Raw genomic sequence first — 24,189 nt, 5'->3', positions numbered from 1 at the left:
AAGAAAATAATTTATGCAACTGCTCAACTCCAATATTGAGTATCAGAATTCACACTGTTCATAATACGTTTAGATAGATATCATCGTTTGCCTGTAGTCATTGTTCTGACATATCTTTAACATTTCATCAGGTTAACAGACTAGATCTTTTGGAAATAGCGGTAGCAAGTTATGCACTTTGTAGTGGATCCCCGTCTTTAGGGTGTGTGGTGGTAGATGAATTTGACGATACAGCAGACATTGAGTACAATGTGTCTGCTTTAACCCGTTGCGTGCTGGTGACGGAACCGTTCCGTCACGAGCCCGGGTGGGCTGTGCTGGTGATGGAACGGTTCCGTCATGGCCCGCTCGCCTGCGCGGTGAAAATTCTGTGCCTGCGCTGAGCGTTCTGATGAGCGGGCGGGCCGTGACGGAACCGTTCCGTCACAAGCACAGCCCACCCGAGGCTCGTGACGGAGCAGTTCCGTCACGAGTACAGGAGCACCACGCGGCCCCGCCTCCCCCTTAGCGCTGCGGCAGAATAGCCGCCGCAGCAAGGGGTTAATAATTATCTGACTTGGCTATGAAAGCAACTGTTAGCAACAAAGACCGATATCAATATAAGAGTAAAGACATTTCTTTGCCCACCTAGTGCATGACTGGTATCTAGCAATGAAGTAAAGGAATGATGAGGCGGGAGATGGTCTCTTCTTCTGTGAGCCCCTGCACCCAATTAGCAAAATCCTTATCTTAGAGTATGACTAATTTGTCACTAAGATGTTGCGAGGACTGAGAATTTGACCGGAGAATTCGGTCAGATGGTTCATGTCTTCTCTCAAAATCTAAATATTTTGGTGATTTTGATTCTGTCCATTTCTAGAGATCTGTTGATCAGCAATCTGATTCAGTTTAGGCAAGATCTTGTGGGCTGATCCCCTGAGGCACACCGATAAATGTGTCTTCGTTCTTCAAATGCGCCATTATTATATAGCACAAAAACATCATGGCTTTAAAACGGCGTTTATTGTGTTTTTAAAAGCAAAGCATTTGCTTGATGGGTGTGTACACTTGCCACTAAAAAGTACCCTTTTCCTACTTGAATTACTGGATATAAATACAATGTTGGGTTTAAGATTTTGAAATCCTAGGAGGATGTGGGTAACTACAAATCATGAGTATTTTATATCCACAATCCCTGGTTTCACCTAAATACATTTTCTTTTTTTAGCTTAATGTTAGGATATGAACCCCTGGGACAGCGGCTAGAATAGAAAAACTTTGGTTTGCAATCTATTGATAGACTGCAAAGAGGAGCAATTTCCAGTACCAAAACGGCACAGCCTGGAAATCATTCCGAAGACAAAAATGATTGACCTTAACAGTTAATTTTCACAACGTCATTGTTAACACATTTACACGCTACATCCAATGCATTCTTCCCTGAGGAAAAAGGAAAAATATCTTGCAGTTACTGCTTTTTGACAGACTCTGTGTAGGTGTCTTCTTCAAAGAATAACCAATACATTGAGCAAAAACAGAGAACAGAGCAAAGCAGTGAATCACACTGGTAGATTATAACAGCAAACATCATGAAAAGTAGGAAGTACAATACTTTGTAGCTGATACATTTTAAAATGACAGATTCATTTGATAGCCCAGTCTCTACATTTTTAGGGTCAGAAACAGATTCAGAATGCAGTATTTGGTGCAATTGCTGGTGCTTGCCGCCTTGCAATTGTAACAATGCTGTTGGTGGTAACAGCTCCTCAGAGTCAGAAAGTCTCTCTTCTCTTTCATCTGTTGCTTCACTAATTAATATCATTGGCCCTAAAGATGCTTCAGGTCTGTAGAGTGGCTGTGGGAAATCACTGTTGTTACTAAGTTCCTTCGTGTCAAGCGAAGGTAGATCTGGAAAATTTCCAACTGACATGTTGCACTCCGCAGAAACATTTATAAACCAGGTTTTCGGATGATGATTAACATCGCTGCTACTACTTGAACTAGAACTAGCCTCACTGGCTGGCTTTTCCAAGATTTGCTGTTGCTGTTCTGGGGATTCGTCAATATACAGCTCCTGCTGGAATACCACATCTTTTGTAAGCACTAGTCCTGTTATTTCATCTTTTGGTGAAATACTTGTTATGTTAGACTCTGTTGTATTTTGTTGTACCTCAACACTGGATATCGAGTCTTTTTTCAATTTCTCTTCAACGTGTACCTTCAAACTATCTTGATTTTGATTTTTGTTGGTACAGCTTATGCTTACATTATCATTGTGTAAATCTAGAATCATGCCTCTTTTTGTCTCCTGCATTGCAGTTAATGTTCCTTCACTTGTGTGTCTTTCGCTTTTCACTGTTTCATTACATTTCTCGTTCACATCTGCATACAGGTTACCGAAAGTACCTTCAGATGGCGTTTCATTTGAGAGAAAGGTACAGGCTTCCACTTGTTCTCCAATATAAGGGTCAACAAGAACATAATCATCAAATGAAGCAGTTTCTTGTGATATGTATAATTCCTCAACAGGGCCCATGTGCAAACTTTCCGGGGTCCCAGACCACATTTCTTGGCTTTTGGTTTCTTTGTTTGTGATTTCTGCTTTATTTCCATTATAATCTGTCTCCATTGCCTGGATATCCAAAATATCCATATGTTCAGTTCTGTGTGAGTCACTCCTCATCATACACTCTGGCTGCTCACTTCTGACACACTTGAAAAGGGATTCTAGCTGTGGCAAGCTCAATGTTGTTGACATAACTACATTTCGGCGTCCTATGTGTTCTTCCGCTTCTGCATATTCACTTTCTATGCACTCAGAAGAAGAGATTTGGAGAGCTTCTTCATTGTCTACCGTGGCAAAGGATTTATTGTCTTCTGCAAAGTCTGCAACTTCTGTTTTATGTTCTATGTTTTCCGAAGATTCAGTTACAATGTCTTTTGGACCATTGTCCTTGGAAATAGATATATCTTCTGCTTCTTCATTTTGAAATTCTGTGTGTTCAGAAACTAAGCTTTCATTATTATCTTCATCTAGATTCGTGACAAAAGATGTATTTTCAGCTACATCTCCTTTATCTTCTATTTGCTCAGAAGATGCAGTTACAGTATCTTTTATGCTATCGTCATTGGCAATAGATATATCTTCTGCTTCTTCATTTTGACATTCTATGGGTTCAGAAACTGAGATTTCATTATTATCTTCATCTAGATTCATGTCAAAAGATATATTTTCCGCTACATCTTCTCTTTCACCTTCTATATTCTCAGAAGATGCAGTTACAATATATTTCATGTCATTGTACTTGGCTATAAACATATCTTCTGCTTCTTCATTTTGACATTCTATGGGTTCAGAAACTGAGATTTCATTATTATCTTCATCTAGATTCATGTCAAAAGGTATATTTTCAGCTACATCTTCTCTTTCACCTTCTATATTCTCAGAATATGCAGTTACAATATATTTCATGTCATCGTACTTGGTTATAAATATATCTTCTGTTTCTTCATTTTGACATTCTGTGTGTTCAGAAATTAAGCTTTCATTACTATCTTCATCTAGATTCATGACAAAAGATGTATTTTCAGCTACATCTTCTCTTTCACCTTCTATATTCTCAGAAGATGTGGTTACAATATATTTCATGTCATCGTCCTTGGCAATAGATATATCTTCTGCTTCTTCATTTTGACATTCTATGGGTTCAGAAACTGAGATTTCATTATTATCTTCATCTAGATTCAGGTCAAAAGATATATTTTCAGCTACATCTTCTCTTTCACCTTCTATAGTCTCAGAAGATGCAGTTACAATATATTGAATGTCATCATACTTGGCTATAAATATATCTTCTGCTTCTTCATTTTGACATTCTATGGGTTCAGAAACTGAGATTTCATTATTATCTTCATCTAGATTCATGTCAAAAGATATATTTCCAGCTACATCTTCTTTTTCACCTTCTATATTCTCAGAAGATGCAGTTACAATATATTTCATGTCATCGTACGTGGCTATAAATATATCTTCTGCTTCTTCATTTTGACATTCTATGGGTTCAGAAACTGAGATGTTATTATTATCTTCATCTAGATCCATGTCAAAAGATATATTTTCAGCTACATCTCTTTCACCTTCTATTTGCTCAGAAGATGCAGTTAAAGTATCTTTCATGTCATCTTCCTTTGCAATAGATATACCGTCTGCTTCTTCATTTTGGCATTCTATATGTTCAAAAACTGAGATTTCATTATTATCTTCATCTAGATTCATGTCGAAAGATATATTTTCAGTTACATCTTCTATTTCATCTTCTATATTGTCAAAAGATGCAGGTACAATATATTTCATGCTATCGTCCTTGGCAATAGATATATCTTCTGCTTCTTCATTTTGACATTCTATGGGTTCAGAAACTGAGATTTCATTATTATCTTCATCTAGATTCATGGCAAAAGATATATTTTCAGCTACATCGTCTCTTTCACCTTCTATGTGTTCAGAAGATGCAGTTACAATATATTTCATGTCATCATCCTCGGCAATAGCTATATCTTCTTCATTTTTACATTCTATGTGTTCATAAAGTGAGATTTCATTATTATCTTCAACTACATTCAAGGCACTAGATATATTTTCAGACACATCTTCTTTTTCACCTTCTATGTGCTCTAAAGATACAGTTACATTATCTTTCATGTCGTCTTCCTTGGCAATGGATATCTCTTCTGCTTCTTTATTTTGGCTTTCTACGTGTTCAGAAGCCAGGATTACGATCTTCTCTTCTTCATTGTTTTTGTCACAGAATATAATTTCTGCCAGGCCTTCATCTTCAACCTCTATGTGTTCTGAACATGACATTGCAGTAGTCTCATTATCAGCTTCCTTAGCAAAAGCCATATCCTTTTCCGCTTTTTCATTCTGAATGCCTATGTTTTGAGAACCCCAGGTTTGGACTGTCTTTTTATTGTATTCCATGGCAAAAGATATGTTTTCTTCTGCACCTTCGTTTTTCCTTTCTACAGAGAGTGGGTGATCAATATTATTCTCATCTACCTTCTTGGCAACAGGTATATCTTCTTCTGCTTCTTCATTTTCATTTTCTATGTGTTGAAAATCTGGGACAGCCATTCTCTCCTCATTATCTTTCCTGGGAAAAGGTGCATTTTCTACTAAAACATCTTTGTCACTTTCTTTGTGTTGAGAATATGAGATTACAATATTCTTCTCATCGTCTTCCTTAATAACAGGTATATCTTCTTCTGCATCTTCATTTCGACTTTCTCTGTGTTGAGTAGTTGTGATATTGATTGTCTCTTCATTGTCATCCCTGGAAAAATATATATTTTCTGCTACAACTTCTATTTCACTATCTATTTGTTGAGAAGATGAGATTACAATAGCCTTTTGATCTCCTTCCCTGACAAAAGATATATCTTCTTTTGGGTCTTCTTTTTTACTTCCTATGTGTTCGGCCGCTGAATATTTAAATGTTTGTTCATCATCTGGCCTGAGAAAAGATATATTTTCTTCCACCCCTTCTTCTTCATATACTCTCTGTTTAAAACATAAGGTCACTGTATCATTCTGATTATCTTCCTTGACAAAAGATATATCCTCCTTTTCTGCGTCTTCGTTTTGACATTGTAAGTATCCAGAAGCTGAGATTTCTAAAATCTCTGTATTGGCTTTCCTAGCAAATGATGCACCTTCTGCTAGACCTTCTTTTTCACTTTCTTCATTTTCAGAAGGTGAAATTACAATACCTTTCTCATCACCTTCCATGACAAATGGTATATCGCCTTTTGTTTCTTCGTTTTGCGTTTCGATGTGTTCAGACTTTGAGATTGCCATAGTTTCTTCATCAGCGTCCCTAGCAAATGCTATATTTTCTGCTGCACCTTCTTTTTTACATTCTCTATGTTTAAACAATGAGGTTACAATATCTTCTTCATCATCTTCCTCGACAAAAGATAAGTCCTCTCCCGTTTCATCACTTTGACTTTGTAAGTGTTCAGAAACTGTGATTTCGATATTCTCTTTATTAACTTCCACGGCAAATGATATACTTTCTGCTAGACCTTCTTTTTCACATTCTACATGCGCAGAAAATGAGGCAGATACAGTCCTTTCGGCCTCTTCCTTGGCAAAAAACATACTTTCGGACACGCCTTCATTTTGACTTTCTGTCTCTGTTGAAGACAAGTTTTCCGCGGCCTGCTCCTCTTTATTGGCAAATGGTATTGTTTCTGTGTTGTGGGCAGAATGAACCCTGTGTGTTGTAAAGACTGAATCACAGTGAAAAGGAAGAATAGTTTTCATACTGTCAAGAGAAAATGGGTCTTTCCTTTCAGTCTCTCTCCCAGTATTGCTGCGTTCATCTGATTCACCTTTCCAGTGGGGGTCTGTTGCAGAGCTCATTCGTTCCTGCCCTTTGTTGGCGCGTCCCTCATCTGATGCAGGGGTCATCATCCAGCTGTCCTCTGACTGTGAATATGTATTTACTGCACTAGGACTTTCTTTGCCATCTGTCAATGACGGCAGCATATTTGCACTCACTTCATCATTCTTGTGTATGTGCTCTGTGTTTACATTGGAACAATATATTTCTAATAGACAGGACCTCTCCTGTTCTTTAATGGCACACAGCTGAGAACACTCTATTTGGCTCTCCTCCCCATTCGCATTACTACTGGTAGAGGTGGCATTTGGGGTGAGACTGTTTTCAGATGTAAACGTTTCTGTAGATTCAGTCCAGCTGCTCACACTTGGATATGCAGCTGTGTGTAAAGCGTGTTCCCTGATCGCACCCTCGCGTGTCTCTTCAGACATCTCTATGGTTTCCTCGTTCTGCCCATTGGCAAGGTCTGCTTGAAATGAACCTGGTGTTGCTCCTGAGCGGTCCTCTGTGTGCAGACTGATGGGTGGATTGGCACTGCCACCAAGGTCTTCCCCAGATTGCTCTGGTCCACCGCACTCTGGCGAGAGGGCGTCTTTCCTGACTTCGAAAGCGTCAGGGGATGTTGACTTGAGACCCTCACTGATAGATAGGCTCTCATTCACCGCATGGCTGGGGTCCCTGTCTAAGTCACCCTTTGAACCATCCACCGTGCTAGTCGCCTGCCTGTCGGAGACACTATATGCAACAAGAATAGATTGGTTTTGCTCCGATTCTGGAAAATGTCCCTTAGTTTGCACATCACAGGATTGCAGATACTGTTGAATATTATCTGCAGAACCTGCTATTTTTGCGACGTCATCCGGCTGGCCAAGATAACACTCCTCCAAATGCGTGTCATATGCCAGTGGCTTGTCATCTTCCAAAATGTCCTTCAAAAAACTGCAAACATTGAGGGAGTTTTGGCGCAAATCAGTGTTGGTGTCTTCAAGGGTTAACTCCTGCTCACATCTCTGTTCATCGCTTGAAAAATGGTTGTGTTCTGATGCACTTAGGGTCTTTTTGTCTCCAGAAGAAGCATCTCTAATTCTTATTAAGTGCTGGCTGAGCTGTAACGATAGAATCAAAAAAACAAAACAATTAAAAGGAGCTTTTAAACAGATGCGAATAATACTGAGCAGTCGTTCATTGTTAATGGTGAATGTTTTATTTTTAGTCTTACAAAGCCACTGTTAAATTATGTTCTAAATCAGTGGCTTGGATTGTGCTTCATGGTGTGCATTTAATAAAATATGCAAATATCCTTTTTGTGCAACTGCAGTGAGCAGGGAATAAAGTACATTGTTTTATTCATGAGGACAATAAACTGGAAATGTGCCTTTACACAATGCAGAACGAAACCAAAACAATCTTGCGGGAACAAAGGGTACCCCGCCCTCCAGTATGTGTCCATTCAAGGGCAGAACCATTGTTTGCCGAAAGCCCGACGTCTGCTGGGAACCTATATATGTCTCAATAAAAGAGATGCATTTGCAGGTCACTGATTACCAAACAGCCCCCTCTACCTCCTTACTATCCTATTTTCTCTTCGGAAAAGAAGAATGTTTCTGATACAACCGAAGCAGAATGCACATTTCACACTGCAGTTGGCAGATATTCGCTGACGGCCTGAGTTTTTGTTCTGCTGGTTCTTAGTCCAGGTGGCTTCGGACAACACATGTCACATGGAAAACCTGTTGTGTACATTGCAGAGAACGTAAAGCGCCCTCGCCGGCTCTACTTAGCCACAGTGACCCTCTGGCCTAGGGCTGCCACTGTAAAATGCCACTCTTTCCGAATAAACCCAGGCAAACTTTTAATAGCAAAATGTCACTCAAAGGAATGTGGGGGACTTAATGTCTCTGCCAGTTCGGTTTTAATGACCCTCTGCCAACTGGTGCTCAAATGTTTTTGAGCTTGTCAGGGATGGCAACTGTCAGGGCTTAGCTGTGAGACGCCTGTGTTTTATATTTCCCCACTGCTGACATTTGCATGATCTCGGTAATTATATGTAAATTTAACAATTTCACCTTCTTCCCGCATACTGTAAGGCTCGTGTTACTTGACAACTGCACAGCTGTCGTGCCAGCTGTGCCTGTGGCTTTCAAAGATAGGGTGTGTTTGTACTCTCACGTGAAAGTGGTACACTGTTCCAGTCGATAAAGGGAGCATCCTTCAAATTAGGATCCAAATAAACCCGTTTATGCACTCCTAGTGCGGGCAATCTTAATTAAATACACCTAGTCGTAAACATTATCTGCAAAATTACAAAGACGACTGTAGATATGCATCTATCTATCTATCTATCTATCTATCTATCTATCTATCTATCTATCTGTCTGTCTGTCTGTCTGTCTGTCTGTCTGTCTGTCTGTCTGTCTGTCTGTCTGTCTGTCTGTCTGTCTGCCTGCCTGCCTGCCTGCCTGCCTGTCTGTCTGTCTGTCTGTCTGTCTATCTATCTATCTATCAGCGCCAGGAAACCTATGGTGACAGAGCGCTATATAAGTCTCCCCTAAGATAAGATCTATCTGTCTGTCTGTCTATGTACCTATCTATCTATACATCTATTTGTCCAAACACATACACACAACACAAGCCACACACACTATTTTTTTGCATGCTGGTATTCCCCAAAAAGCAGTGGTATAAAAACGTGTGAATCCATATTTTAAAGAGTCAGTGAAATAAGATGGTTATTTCAATGATCTTTGGAAAATAAGGAAAAATATTTTTTCTGTGAAATTCTTCTTAATGACAATACCAAGTCATTCTGCAGAGTAAATCAATTGTCCTTTGGGTTAAAAGTCTTCCTATTGATGCAAAGCAAATAAAACCTAAACATTGTAATTCTAATCAGTACCTATTGCTCACTACACCTTACAGTAAACAGCGTCAACAAGCAGAATGAGCTTTGTCACAATGCAGATGGTGGGTCCCTTAAATTTTACAACCTTAACTGCGTTTTATTACAGATCGCTAAAGAGAATAGTAGTGAGTGCCTCTATATTCAATAGATCCCTGTTTTTAAAAAACATAATTTTCAAGCTAAACACCAGAAAAAAATCTGGGAAATGACAGAAAAAATGCATAATTTATTATGGTCCTATATGCCCAGGGAATCTGTTGACATTAAAATACCATTCAGGCTTTTGCCTTGTGGTTGCAATGACACTGAAACTCCCCATTAGCACGAGAGCTGGATTACATGACTTATGACTCACAGGGCCATATGTACTACGAAGTGGCGGAGCATGTCGTTAGCCTCCTGGGCTTAACCGCATGCTCAGCCACGTCAGAAACGCAAGGCTGCACCATATTTACAAGGATGTGGTGCAGCCTTGCATTTCCCCCTGGGATGGCGCTATGTTTCACAGCTTAGAGCCAACGCAGGCACCCTTGCACCAGAGTGCAAGGCTGTCTGTGTGCAGGGAGGATTGGTTATGTGTAGGAAGGTGTACTTTCCTGCACATAACCAATCCTAAAATGCCTTTTTGTAACTTTCATGTGTGCTGCTTCATGCAGCACACATGAAAGTTACAAAATGCCATTTTTAAAAAGGTTTGTTTAATACAGGAAGGAATACCTTCCTGTACATAAACAAACCATGGCATTTTGTTTTTTCCATATGTGCTGCACAAGGCAGCGCACGTGGAAAAAGCAAAAACAAGGAGAAATAATGCATTTCTTCTCGTTTTGCTACCTTAAGACTAGGGTTTTCCTGGTCTTAATTTTGGCACTGCCTCCTATGTACGCCACCCTTGTACATAGGGGCCTGCGTCAAATACAATGGGTGTTGCGGTGGAACGCCCACCAAAACACCCACTGCACGCCCCTTTCATGCTAAACATTGCATGAATGGGTGCCTTGTACATAAGGCAAGGCCCCTATTGGAACGGGAACATCACAAAAAGTGACGTTCCCATGGCAATAGGGGCTTTACATATGCTCCACAAGATGTATTCTAATAAGTAACACCTATAAGCACAACATCATAGAATAATTACACATGCTCATACCAATAAATATTATTATTGTTAAAAATGGGGGTCTCTAATTGGCAGTGGTATACACCCTGTCCAAGTAGGGATACTTCTTTCTAGTCAGGATAAGGGAGTTGCACACCCATATATCTCCTGCTCACCCCCTTGGTATGAGCAATCAGGCTTATCCCGGAGGCAAAGTGTAAAGTATTTGTACATAACACACAGTAGCACAGTGAAAAGACTACAACTGGACAGTACACTAATTTAGAAAAATTAGGAATTTTAATCGGAACAAAACAAGACTAAAACAACAAAAATCCAACATATAGAACTCAAAATATCACTTTTTAAAGGTTTGAGGCATTTCTGTACATAGCACTCTATGGGTGCGGTGGATTTACACAGAATACCATTGATGCTTCAAAATGGTATACACCCATTACAACGCATTTTTTACAACGCACTACCATTACAACGGAACTTTTACAACGCAAATACTATTACAACGCATTTATTTACAACGCATGTTTTTACAACGCAGGTACTTTTACAAAGCATACCATTACAATGTAAGTATTGGTAAGTATATAATTATATTTAAAATGTTATATGTTAGGTTTTTTTTAAAGGGGTATTTTTAGGGTTCAGGGTCAGTTTTGGGTTTTTGGGTAAAGGGGTATTTTTAGGGTTCAGGGTCAGTTTTGGGTTTTTGGGTAAAGGGGTATTTTTAGGGTTCAGGGTCAGTTTTGGGTTTTTGGGTAAAAGGGTATTTTTAGGGTTCAGGGTCAGTTTTGGGTTTTTGGGTAAAGGGGTATTTTTAGGGTTCAGGGTCAGTTTTGGGTTTTTGGGTAAAGGGGTATTTTTAGGGTTCAGGGTCAGTTTTCAGTTTTTGGGTAAAGGGGTATTTTTAGGGTTTAGGGTCAGTTTTCAGTTTTTGGGTAAAGGGGTATTTTTAGGGTTCAGGGTCAGTTTTCAGTTTTTGGGTAAAGGGGTATTTTTAGGGTTCAGGGTCAGTTTTGGGTTTTTGGGTAAAGGGGTATTTTTAGGGTTCAGGGTCAGTTTTCAGTTTTTGGGTAAAGGGGTATTTTTAGGGTTTAGGGTCAGTTTTCAGTTTTTGGGTAAAGGGGTATTTTTAGGGTTCAGGGTCAGTTTTCAGTTTTTGGGTAAAGGGGTATTTTTAGGGTTTAGGGTCAGTTTTCAGTTTTTGGGTAAAGGGGTATTTTTTAGGTTCAGGGTCAGTTTGGGGTTTTTGGGTAAAAGGGTATTTTTAGGGTTCAGGGTCAGTTTTGGGTTTTTGGGTAAAGGGGTATTTTTAGGGTTCAGGGTCAGTTTTGGGTTTTTGGGTAAAGGGGTACAGGGTAAAAATAAAATAAAATTAAATTTAAATTAAATTAATTAAATGAAATTAAATTAAATTAAATTAAATTAAATACAATTACATTAAATTATATTAATTTTAAATAATATAAAATTAAACAAATTATATATACTTACCAATACTTACGTTGTAATGGTATGCGTTGTAAAGGTACCTGCGTTGTAAAAAAATGCGTTGTAAATACATGCGTTGTAATAGTATTTGCGTTGTAAAAGTCCCGTTGTAACGGTATGCGTTGTAAAAGTATGCGTTTTAACGTCATACATCCCTTCAAAATCCACAAGGCAAAAGAGCCACAGAGGAGGGAAGTGTCAGAAAACACAGCAATGCGTTGATTCCTGAGTCCACGTGGGACAATGCGTCAGTTCTGCTGCATGTGGGAGAAGTGTTGCATCGAATCCGGACTGTAGAGGAAAGGGATGCATCGAAATCCAAGATGATTCTGGACTGCGGGTGATGCATCGGAAAAACGTGGTGCATAGGTGAAATGTGTGGAAATGCGGATGCACCGGAAGTTAACGTGGCAGCTGCAAACATGCGCTGCATTGATTTATTCAGCCGCGGCCCCATGATGCGTTGATTCCTTTAGCCGCACAGCAGGGTCTGCGTCGAAGTGCAGGGTTTTCGGTCTTCTGAGACACGGCGCACTGAGCTCGGGCTGCTGTTATTTCTTCAGCCGCTGACAGGTGCAGCCTCGATTTCTTCAGTCACAAGGCGGCGGTGAATAGAAATTTCTCACGCACTGTGGTGTTGCGTTGCAAAAATAGGTGCTGGAAGGGTGATGTGTCAATTTTGATCGATTTAAGCAGGTCTTTGCAGCAGTAACAACCTCCAAGGTCCCAGAACTGGATGTGGCATCACAAGGCAGGTCAGAACTCCCAGCAGTGCGGTTCAGGGATGCTGCAGATGAAGTTTTCGATGGCCCTGAGACTTCCAACAGGAGGCAAGCACAAACAAGCCCTTGGAGAAACTTCACAAGCAGGATACAAAGCAAAGTCCAGTCCTTTTCCTCTCCAAAGCAGAAGCTGCAACTGAAGGACAACTCAGCAAAGCAACACATGGCAAAGGGTCAGTACTCCTCCTCACTGCTCTTCAGCTCTTCTCCTTGCCAGAGGTTCCTCTTGACCCAGAAGTGTTCTAAAAGTCTGGGGTTTAGGTCCAATGCTTATACCCCTTTTGGCCATTGAAGTAGGCTTTCCTCAAAGGATTGTCTTTGTAGTGCACATGTTCTTTTTCTGCCTGCTCTTGGCTCCAGACACACTCCAGGGGGATGGAGACATCATTGTGAAAGGCCAGGCACAGCCATATTCAGGTGCAGCTGACAGCTCCTCCCACCACTCTAGCTCTAGAAGGACCATCAACCTGGAAATGGCCATCAAAACCAGAAAAGGGTAACCTCGGTAAAAGGTCCTAGCAGCTCAGCGGACCTGAGCCGGTTGACGCTGAGCTGTCAGGACCTTTATTGAGGTTACCCCTTTCTGGTTTTGATGATACCCTGGGAATTCCCACATCACCCAGCGGAATATGTTGGAGACTACATACTGTGTTTCGAGGCTTATGGACTTAGAACTTGACCTTTATTTTAGGTTTACCAATTTTGGGTATGATGATGACCCAGGAATTCCTTCGTCATCCAGCAGAATAACTTGGAGACTACATAATATACATCGAGCCTTTGGACTTAGAAATTGGAATATTATTTTACACCTGACGAGTTCCTAATGTAGGAATGAAACGTTGAAACGTATTGGCTAAGCTGTATGTGCTATTGCAAAAAAAAGAAAAAAGAATATATTGAAATAAAGATTTTGAAACTACGCAAGAGTCTGGACTTCATTACCTGGCACACCCCCACTTACAATTAAGGATCTGGAACTAAGATGCACTACACAACATCTGGTGTTGGAAAGTTAGTGCGCAAGACTTACAAGCGTGAGGTGCAGACCTACAAGTCCGCCGTTGGTTTTCCCTTTTTAGAATTCTACCATGGAATGGCGAGAAGTGTGGCTCACTGGTTAGAGGAGGCAGACCTGGAAGCAGAGGTCAGCCCGGGACCAGGGTTCAATTCCCGGCTCGGCGGGGTCTTGAGTCCTAAAATGTCCATGGACTCGACAATTCTCGCTCCGGTGCCTACTCGAATCACGGGTTCACACTCTGTGACTCTGGGCAATAGCTTGCTTAATCTCCACAACGGCCCCTCGCGGCGGGATGCCTGGCTTTCACCTTGCGGATACCCTGCCGGGGTTATCTCACAGGGGAATACCAGGACGGGTTCCCTAAGCAAGCGCTTAGAAACCGCTTGGTGATTTGCGCTATATAAATTCCTGTACATTTACATTTACAATGGCGTTTATCTGATGGCTGCGGCGGTGCAAGGGTGGTCCGACCGCCAAAGTTGTGATGTAGCAGTCAGATCACCGGTGCAGAAGTGGTTAAACTGCCATCACCGCAACCCTTACAAGTCTGCTCGGACCACCAGACTCATAATTAGGCCCTCAGTCTACAGCCAAGTGCAGCAAAGCTTTGCTGGAGCGCCAATTCATCCATAGGCAGTTAGCCACTGGGGCACATGGTCATAGGTCCATCTTCTCCTTCTTTTTAAATGTTTTGATGTTCACAGTTGAATGCCAACAGACCTATATTAGATTATGTCTTCAGTGGTATAATTTAACATGTTATGATTGATGCTTCATGTAAGGTTTTTAGATTTTGTTTTGTAACCATAACTGCACTTTAACTGTGTGTTTTTTAAATGTACAATAAGGTCATGAAGCTAAGGTTAAACATAACTATTCTTTTGCTTTTATTTTTCAGTGGATTTCATCTTTTCTATCATATACCACAATCAACTGTTCCCGGGACACAACCTCCTTTTCTAAGGCCAACTATCACACTATGCAGTCTTTGGACATGCGCAGCCAGGGTTATCTTGTCTTTAGCTAAGCTTTGCACCCAAACTGTATTGGGCACCCAACCGTACAATGCACAGCTTTCAGCTGTATGAAATGGCTGTTGGCCGCAGGTTGTAGCCTGCACTTGGTTCTGCACTCAACCCACTTATGACACTTAACCCCCACTACGCATGATCTTTGATAGTTCACTCTGGAGGGCGGCCAAAAGGATTTCTGAGATAATGCGCCCACCCTACCATGGCCATCAACCCCTGCCACATATGGTTTTGCCTGTGTACAGCAAGAGTCGACCACATCCTGTGGCCAAATTGCCTTTTTAGCTCCAATCCTCACTGTGTGTGGACAGCAGAAGCGTGCAGTGGATGTTGGCAACAGAAGGGTTGGCTGTAGGACCTGGCCTATTTCCAAACCCTGCAGAAAACTGCCATTCTGGGCAAACCCTTTCTGCGCGGCAGGCCTTGTACACAATAGCCCGCATTCTACACACTGTGGGAGTTGGCTCTAGAGCCTAGCCCATGGCCAGGCTCCAAGGCTATTCCATTGCGGACAGTCATCCACCATTGTACATGGCTGAAGGCCACGCTCAGCGGGTGTTGGTCTAAAAAATCTGTAGTGCATCAATGTTTTTCAGAACTCATAAATCCTTTGCCAGCTATGAGTCCTGAAACCATAGGAAGGTCTGAGGCTCCGCAAAAGGGTCAAGGTTTATAAATCTAGCACAGGATTTGGGAGTCCCATAATAACAATATTTTTAAAGATATTATTTTAATGATCAGAGGGTTCACATTACCCCTTTTTGCACTCTTTGTTTTTATTTTACCCGCAATGCTCAGTGCACTGTGCTGGGTAATGGTTGCGGCAACAGAACTTTTTTCTGTGATGGACAGCCAATCAAAGTATGCCAGATTTGGAAATCTCTGCACTGGTTCCGCAAATTTTCAAAGGACAATAAGGGAACATCAGCCTGATTCATCAAGCTAAATTGCACTTGCAAAGGGCAAGATTCTCAGAATCTTGCCTTTAGCGAGTGCAATTTTTGCATTTGGGATTCATCATCCCAAATGCAAAATTCGCTATTAAAGAATTCGCACATTTGCGAAGAATTGCATTTAAGGAATCTCTATTTGAGATTCCTTAAATGCAATTCATGAATCATTTTAAAATTGCGAAATTGCAATTTTGGGCCGCTATTTACCGAGAGGTCAGACCTCGTGGTAAATAGCAAAAACTTAGAAAAATGCATTTAAATGCATTTTTCTAAGTTGCATGTTACACACACACACATGTCCTGTGGACATGTGTGTGCGCAACACCAATGTAGATTACATTTCAGGGGTGCTACAGGGTGTCCTTTGGACACCCCTGCACCCTTGAAATCGCATCCTTATTTGCGATTAGCTAATTGCTAATCGCAAATAAGGAATAACTCCCCATGCATTCCTATGGGCCTGTAGGCCCATAGGAATGCATGGGGAGTTATTCCTTATTTGCGATTAGCAATTTGCTAATCGCAAATAAGAAACATGTAGGAATCGCAATATTTTTTGCAATTCCTACATGAATCCCGTTTTGCAAGTCCTTAATAGCGATTCCTTATTAATCACTATTAGGGGCTCGCAAAACGGGAGAATGATGAATCAGGCCGAAAGCTCCCATGTCCATTGGGTGCTTTTGTGTTTTTTTAATCGAAATTGCGAGTCAAACATGGATGAGCAAATCCACCGATCAAAGCATTAATGGTATAGATATCTCTCAAATGTAATTTCTTCATGCCCAGACCAGAAAACGACTGAATGGGTTCACACTAAAGTAAATACACTTCCTTGAGTACATTACTCTAACATTTCAATCATCAGTATTTTTTTACCGAGCAGCAAATAATTCTATTGGAGTTACAATTAGAAGAGCCATTTATGGGGCCCCTCCTTTTTTGGCCCCGTTTGACGAATCTACATGATATGTGCCAAGAAGAACTGAACATTGCTAACCTCCTTATACATTTTGGAAACACCTCTAATATGTGTGTGTGCGTGTGTGTGTTTATTATATATATAAACACACTCACACACACATACATTTGAGGTATTTGGGATACATATGTATGTTGTTGATCCAAGAAATAGCTGGAGTGCCTCTCATTGTTCGCTTCTCATGTACTTTATTAAAGTTAGCAATTGGGCTATTGAACAATGCTTGCTGTCACGCGAATGTGAGCAGCTTGTAGCCCTCTTTGGCATTCACACTGTCCTGAGCAATAGTCATGAAAGTACAAGATGATTATGAATCTACGCAGCAAGAGATGTAAGATACAGATGCAAAATATTCAACCTGTGCACTGTACCTGAAAACAGGCACCACGAACCATATAGGAATCAGCAAGCATAGAGAAGGAGAGCAGAGTGTGAAATGCAAGTTAACAAATTAATTTGAATTTAGACATGATGATTTTTCTCAGTATAAAAATTATAGAAAGGGTACTTTGTTCCGATGGGTGCCCTAATCTCTTACAATTGAGCACCACTCTAATATACGAAAGCTGTTTTAATCATAGGGATCAAGTGCACATAATTATAAGGTTTCAAAGTACGTTTTAGTATGCAGTGAAGTTAAATCATTTTACATGTATTTTTTTCCTAAATTTGGGCTCTAAGCATCAGCTTGTGTATTATTCCACTCCTTTCAGTGAGCTAATTAATTGCTATCTGTCTTTATGCATCATTAACTGCATATTTCCAGAAATATCTCTTGTTTCTTTCAAAGTTCCAGTTTCTAACTCTGTGCCTTTTTCTGTTTATTTTTCTCTGTTTCTCATGTCCCCCTGTTCCTTCTCTAATATTGAGTGTTGTGTCAGAGTGAACTATTATAACCGACTTAGTAGTTTCCTCACTCATGCTTGTAACGCCATTGTAATATCAGCTCTCATACAAATAAAGTGATACGAATACGTAGTTTCCGTGTGATAATATTTTCCACATTTCTCCATGATTTAGGCTGTAAAATACACACCCATACATCTCTGTGTTATTGTTAAAGCAATGCGCACTAGTGCTCCTACTCTATTGTGCTGTTGCAACCCGTGTCCTCGTGCACCTGGAAGGGTTTTTATACATGAGGAACGCCTGATACCTTTGAGATTGCCCGCACGGGCTGGGTTGCTTGTAATCAAAGGTACAATGTTCGCTCAGGTTTGTTAAACCCGAGGAACTCGAACCTTCTGGATGTCAAGGGCCGGACTGGAACCCAAAAGCAGCCCTGACAAGCTCGAACCAGCACTGACCCCTTCCTCCTTTATCATCTCTCCAGACTCTCCTCTTTCTTTCCTGAATCCCAACTTCCAGCCCCCCAAAACCAGCCGCCAGTGTCTCCAGCCCACCGGGGAAATGCTCAGTGAATAAAACGGACAGTCCTGGCTTGTTGATGTGAAATTTTTTTCTTTGACATGCTTCCTAGTGAAAGCCCACAAACATTCCCTTTGCATTTGAACAGGGAAATACTATCAAATTATAAAATAATCTTAAAAATATATAAGGCAAAACAAGACTGCCTGATGAATCAAATCTACACTGACACCTCTCCACTGGCAACTAGTCGAAACCAGTATCACATTCAAAGTTATATGATACATCCACAAAGCCTTCTGTGAAAAAAGTTCCAGAATGCCTGAAAAAATTAGTTCTACGATTTTCCTCAACATAAAACCTCCAATCCTCAGTTGCCAACTAGAAAAACGTTACTTCAAGCATGTGAAGCACAGAAGTTTGCTGGGCGAATTAGTTAAAAGACTTTGGAAGGGGGGTCAGTCCCTTTGTGATATCAGAACTCAGACACATGGGGGTATATTCTCAAGCCCCTATCGCCACGGGAACGTCACTTTTTCTGACATTCCTGTGGCGATAGGGTCAGTGCCTTATTCACAAGGCAGCGTTAAAGCCACTTAAGTGGCTTTAAGCCACGTTAAGTGGTTTAACCCTGCCTTGTGAATAAAGCCCCTTTCACTCTAAACTTCACCCAAAAGGGGCGTGCAGTGGGTGAGCGGTGGGTGTTCCACCGCAACTCTCATTGTACACGACGCTGCCACCTATTCTCAAGGGCGGCTTTAATTGGTGGCAGCGTCAAACTTGAGACCAGGAAAATCCTCGTTTTAAGTAGGAGAAACGTTTTTGGTTTTCCCATATGTGCATCCTTGTGCATGTAGCACTCCATCAAATGTATTGCCCACTATTGTAAACCAGACAGCTGTACACTGGAAAATGCTGAATTTTGACTAGCTCCGAGCTGGTCAATATCTAGCCAGGAGTTATATAGCTAGTACCTGAGATAAGCCTCAATACAGTTTCCTCCCACATATCTCTATACATATCTTTATAGCTTCTCCCATAACTGTCGCTTGTGAACATCACAGGGTTCAAATAAAGGAATAGAATGTTCACCCGACTCATGGAATATTACTGCACTGGTAGACACATTACTGCAGAAGACAGATATAGAATCATTCACTTGTTTATGCTTAACGCATCCATATGTCATGAAAATGTTTCTTGCTTCTAGAAGTTTCTGGAAGAAAAGAGCCCACAAACACATTCCTTTTCAATTGCTTATATTATACATTTAAATTGTTCTGAGTCTGTGAAAATTGAGTAATCCATGACATATGTTGTTGTTTTAAAATAGGAACCTCATATTCCTGTCTAATTTACAATGTTACCTATTTTAAAATATTTTAATTAATTAACCTTGACTGCCCTCATTTCTAAATTATACGAAGCAACATCATTTAAATAATAATAAAATGTATTTTTTCATGTCCTGCTATTTAAAACACAATAAAAAATATTTTGAACCCAGTGTGCATTCATACAAGTAGATGCAACCTAAGAGGATGTAAGAAAAACTAAAAAAAATAAAATAAATGTCGAAGCATCAGCTCATTAGTCTTAAATAGTGTCCTGATGCAACAAAAATATCTGCTTCCTCACATTTAAATGAAATATTGGGGAAAAAATACTTTGAATTTACTGTTTTAAAATTGATGAAATAATAACTGACGGAGGAGCTGGGTAACCTTAGTAAAGAGATGTTGAAAGGGGTTGCTAAAAATAGGTAAATATCTCACATATTACCTATTTCTAGCCACTTTAAAATATATTATGCCATAACTGACTAAAAACCCATAATTCCCCTCATTAGGTCGAGCCTAGCGTTGCAGCGCATGCTCTGACCGCTTTGCGAGGCATTCAGTATTCAGTATAGTGTGGAAGCTCCGCCCACTCTCCGTCCATGGCTTAGGTTCAAAATGCTGCCTTCTGATTGGTTTTAGGCTTGATAGTCCCTCCTCATGATGGCCATGTCCTCATTTGTATCTTTCCATGACTACTGGCCCCTTTACCCAAACATTATTGTCTTCCCTGTCTCCCCCCCACCCCACCCGCTGTCTGTGACATCTCATCCCCTCTCGTTCATGCCTTCTTGCCTGCCCGCCCGCACTCCCATTTCCAATGCAATAGGTCTCGCGTAAATGTGAGTCCTATTGCATTGCAAATGCTTTTTAAAACTTCTTGGCTATCTGAGTTTTTGGTGCATTTCCTCCCGTGTAACAACTCCATACACAAGTGCACAGGCTCAGCCAGCAGAAGAACTGAAGGTGTCTGTTTTGCGCGTCCTCGGTGTTACTTTAGTTTTATTGTTGTGCCGGAAAAGGTTCTCCACCCAAAATATTGTTAGTGAAATGAGTAGTGTTCGCATTTTCTTTTGGACAGTTACTAATGGTTTCTACCAGATGTTTTTCTTTTGAAGTCATCTGGTTTAATCGCTGGAGAGCGGGTGGTAAGAAGTGTCATTGACCTGGTTAAATAAAAAAAAACACCATTTAAAGTAATGACATGCTTTCAAGAGTATTAGTGCCAAAAAAGCTGTACAGAGATGTGTTGAACATGTCACTAACCCAATCATTCATATCCACAAGGGAAGCGTAGGTGGGAGGTGTTCCCTACACAAAACTCTTTCAGTAGATTGCCTTCAGGGAATTGTTTTTTGTTTTGTTTGTGTAATAGACGTCACACAGATTGTGATGTGCACGACTGACCCTGCACCCGTTGCGTTGTACCAAAGCTACAGCTACGCAGGCCAGGCAGACAAACCAGGCCTGCACGGGTCTCTCAAACACAACATGGCTCGTTCACCAGCACAAGCAATTAACACGTGGCCCTCGAACGTGTGGAATAGTGCCCTAGGGAGGGACAGCTGGGAGGCGAGGAGGCACTTGGCTGTGGGTGGGGGCTATTCGCAACACGCATGAATGCAAACAGTGTATGCCAATGGGGGTTTTTGTGCAGCCGATGCAGTTATCTGTGAAGCCCCTGCCCCCTGTGCCCGGTATGTCAGAGGGCTGGCATTACAAGTCTGGCGTTAAAATACACGTCAGTGTGGTTGTGGGCGGATGTAAATATGCATACGTTACTGAACACCTGCCGCATTGTTAACAGATGTAGGGCGTGTTATCAAAGGCTTTGGGGGGATGTGTTTCTAAGTCTGCTAGAGGGTTTGTATTCAGTCACACATGGTTTCTTCTCCTCAGTTGCCTTACTTTGTTCCACCCCAAGTCCATATTCAGCTGCTTGGGGCAGAAGCGAGTGGGGCGATGATGGGGGTTGCTTAGGTGTGAAAAATCACGACTGATGTTAATAACGTGCTCTTAACTTGTCTGGTGGTGTCTACGAGATACCTTGCAAGGCTAATGCACCCGCTGCAAACTGTATTGTGTAACCATCCATCCAAGCGGGGAAACATGTTTTTTACATTAATGCTGCGCATTTTCAGCATCGCGAATCGCAATCCAACACTAGCTATATAAAACCTTCTTGTGTAATGGTGAACCATTTTTGAAACAGTTACCAGAACACGTATAACTACTTGAGCACACTTTGCAACATAAGGATGCTGCATTCTTATAGTTCTACTTGTTCGTTTTAACATTGTGGTAATGTCGCATTTTTGCAATGTCTGTATAGTAAACATACAGATGTGGTCTGTAGATACCTCCTGTCAACCAGCCTGCCACACCTCTGGTCCACACTACAATTCGAAGGGACTGGTGAAGTAAACCAGAACAAGTGAGAGCAAAAGGCTGTTTTATGAGACATGTATTATATTGTAAATGTATTTATATAGCACTTAATACACCTTTATAGCACTTAATACCCTTTTTTCCCTTTAGTGGTAAATTAGTATAGTGAAATATGAAAGTAACTTGAGTGGTGGATATGTTAGTCTGTTATTTGGATTAAGAAGGATAGTGGAGGGATAGAGGGGAAAAAGGTTTGCATTTATATCGTGCTTGCTACCACTGATGGGTGTTGCAGCGCTCTATTGGGGAGTAGCACGTTACTCTGGAACCCATAAAGGTTTAGTGGTGAATTAGCATAGTGAAATATGAAAGTAAGTGGTGGACATGCTAGTCTGTTATTTGGATTGAAAAGGGTAGTAGAGGGATAGAAGAGGGAATGATTTAGTTCTACAACAGCTTCAACACCCAGGCACCGATGACAGATGCTGTCTCCTCTGACTCAACACCCGCCAAACCGCGGCCCTCATCCTCCTGGACCTCTCTGCCGCCTTTGACACCGTCTGCCACCACTCCCTTCGCACACGCCTCCATGACACAGGGATCCGACAAAAAAACCCGAGACTGCATCACCTCCTTCCTCACCGGCAGAACCCAGAGATTCTGCCTCCACCATTCTGATCCAAAGCCACCACGATCACCTGCGGCGTACCCCAAGGATCATCCCTCAGCCCGACCCTCTTTAACATCTACATGGCACCGCTCACTAACATCGTCTGAGCACACTACCTCAACATCATCTCGTACGTCGACGACACCCAGCTAATCCTCTCCCTCACCAAGGACACGGCCACCGCCAAATCCAACCACCATGAGGGAATGAAGGCCGTCGCAGACTGGATGAAGACCAGCCAACTGAAACTGAACTCAGACAAGATGGAGGTCCTCATCCTTGGCTCCTCCCCCTCCGCATGGTACAACTCCAGGTGGCCGACCATGCTGGGAGCTGCCCCAACACCCACTAACCACGGACGCAATCTGGGGTTCATCCTAAACTCAACGCTCTCTATGACCCAGCAAGTCAACACTGTCTCCTCCTCCTGCTTTAACACCCTCTGCATGCTCCGTAAGTTCTATTGATGGATCCCCACTGAAGCCAGGAGAACGGTCACCCAAGCACTCGTCAACAGCAGGATGGACTACGGCAATGCCATCCACGCAGGAACTTCGCCTACACTCCAGAAGAGACTCCAACTCATACAAAACGCATCCGCTTGCCTCATCCTCAGACTCCCTCGCCAAAGAGACATCACCACCCACCTAAGAGATCTGCATTGGCTCCCGGTTAACAAAAGAATCACCTTCAAACTCCTTACCCATGCTCACAAAGCAGTCCACAATGCCGGTCAGGCATACCTCAACGAACAACTGTCCTTCTACATCCCCAACCGCCAGCTACGCTCCGCAGACCTCGCCCTCGACACCTTACCAGGCATCCGCCGAACGACCTCAGGTGGCAGATCTTTCTCTCACCTTGCCGTGAAAACATGGAACACCCTCCCTGCCCTCCTGCGCAGAACACAGGACCTGCTCACCTTCCGGAAACTCCTCAAGACCTGGCTGTTCGACCAGTAGCTACTGCCCCCACCCCTCAGTGCCTTGAGACCCTCATGGGCGAGTAGCGCGCTCTACAAATATTGATTGAGTAATTGATTGGTTTGATTTGGAGCTCATAGAAGTAGGAGGAGGCTTGGGATGAGTAAAAGGGAGGGGGAGAGGGAAGAGTCAGAGGGAAGGGTTGAGAGAGGCTTGTTTTGGGGGATCGGAATAGTAAAAGGTACGAGATGATGCAAGGAAGGGTAGAGATAGGAAGAGTTTAGAAAGGGTTATTTTGGGGATCGTTGTATGGGGTTTGGGATGAATGAGAGAATGAAGGTAAATGACATATATAGGGAGGCATGGGGTGAGAAATAGTGACACCGTACTCAGTTTAAATCTTTTTTTAAAAGAACTTTCATGCTGAGCGTGGCGCTGCTTCAGGGACGCCACGCTCTGTTTATTTATTTACATTAAAAAATGTAATACTGAGCGCGGCTTCAGGGACACCGCTCTCAGTTTCATTTTTTTTAAAAATTATTAACATTAGTAATAAGCGCAGCGCCCGCTTCAGGGACACTGCGCTGAACCAGGAGCAGGTTTGGCTTCTTTGCTGCCCCCTCCCTCCCTTCAGCCAGTCCGCGCTTGCCTTGTCTATTGGCACCCTCCCTCCTTCGCATGAGAAGGCGGGGCTTAGGGGCCATCTTAACAAGTGAAAACAAGCAATGCAATAGGTCTCGCTTTTACATGAGTTTGAGCTATTGGCATTGTAAATGACAATGCCTTTTATTTATGTTTTCAAAGCATAAATAAAAGGCATTGAAATTTACATTGCCTACAG

General features: G+C 41.8%; 1 protein-coding gene across 1 annotated transcript in view; it reads right to left on the bottom strand.

Annotated features, from left to right (window-relative positions):
- Window positions 1-982: 982 nt before the first annotated feature.
- Window positions 983-24,189, bottom strand: part of PPP1R3A (protein phosphatase 1 regulatory subunit 3A) — a 481,293-nt gene continuing 458,086 nt past the window's right edge. The window contains exon 4 of the mRNA XM_078674365.1: window positions 983-7,489. Coding sequence (XP_078530491.1) covers window positions 1,448-7,489 — 6,042 coding nt within the window. The 3' untranslated portion in view covers window positions 983-1,447. The remainder of the gene's footprint in view (window positions 7,490-24,189) is intronic.

Source organism: Lissotriton helveticus, chromosome 1_1 (genome assembly GCF_964261635.1).
Source record: "Lissotriton helveticus chromosome 1_1, aLisHel1.1, whole genome shotgun sequence".
NCBI classification, from domain to species: domain Eukaryota; kingdom Metazoa; phylum Chordata; class Amphibia; order Caudata; family Salamandridae; genus Lissotriton; species Lissotriton helveticus.
Note: the sequence above shows the minus strand (reverse complement) of the source record. Positions and strands in the feature narration are given on the sequence as shown.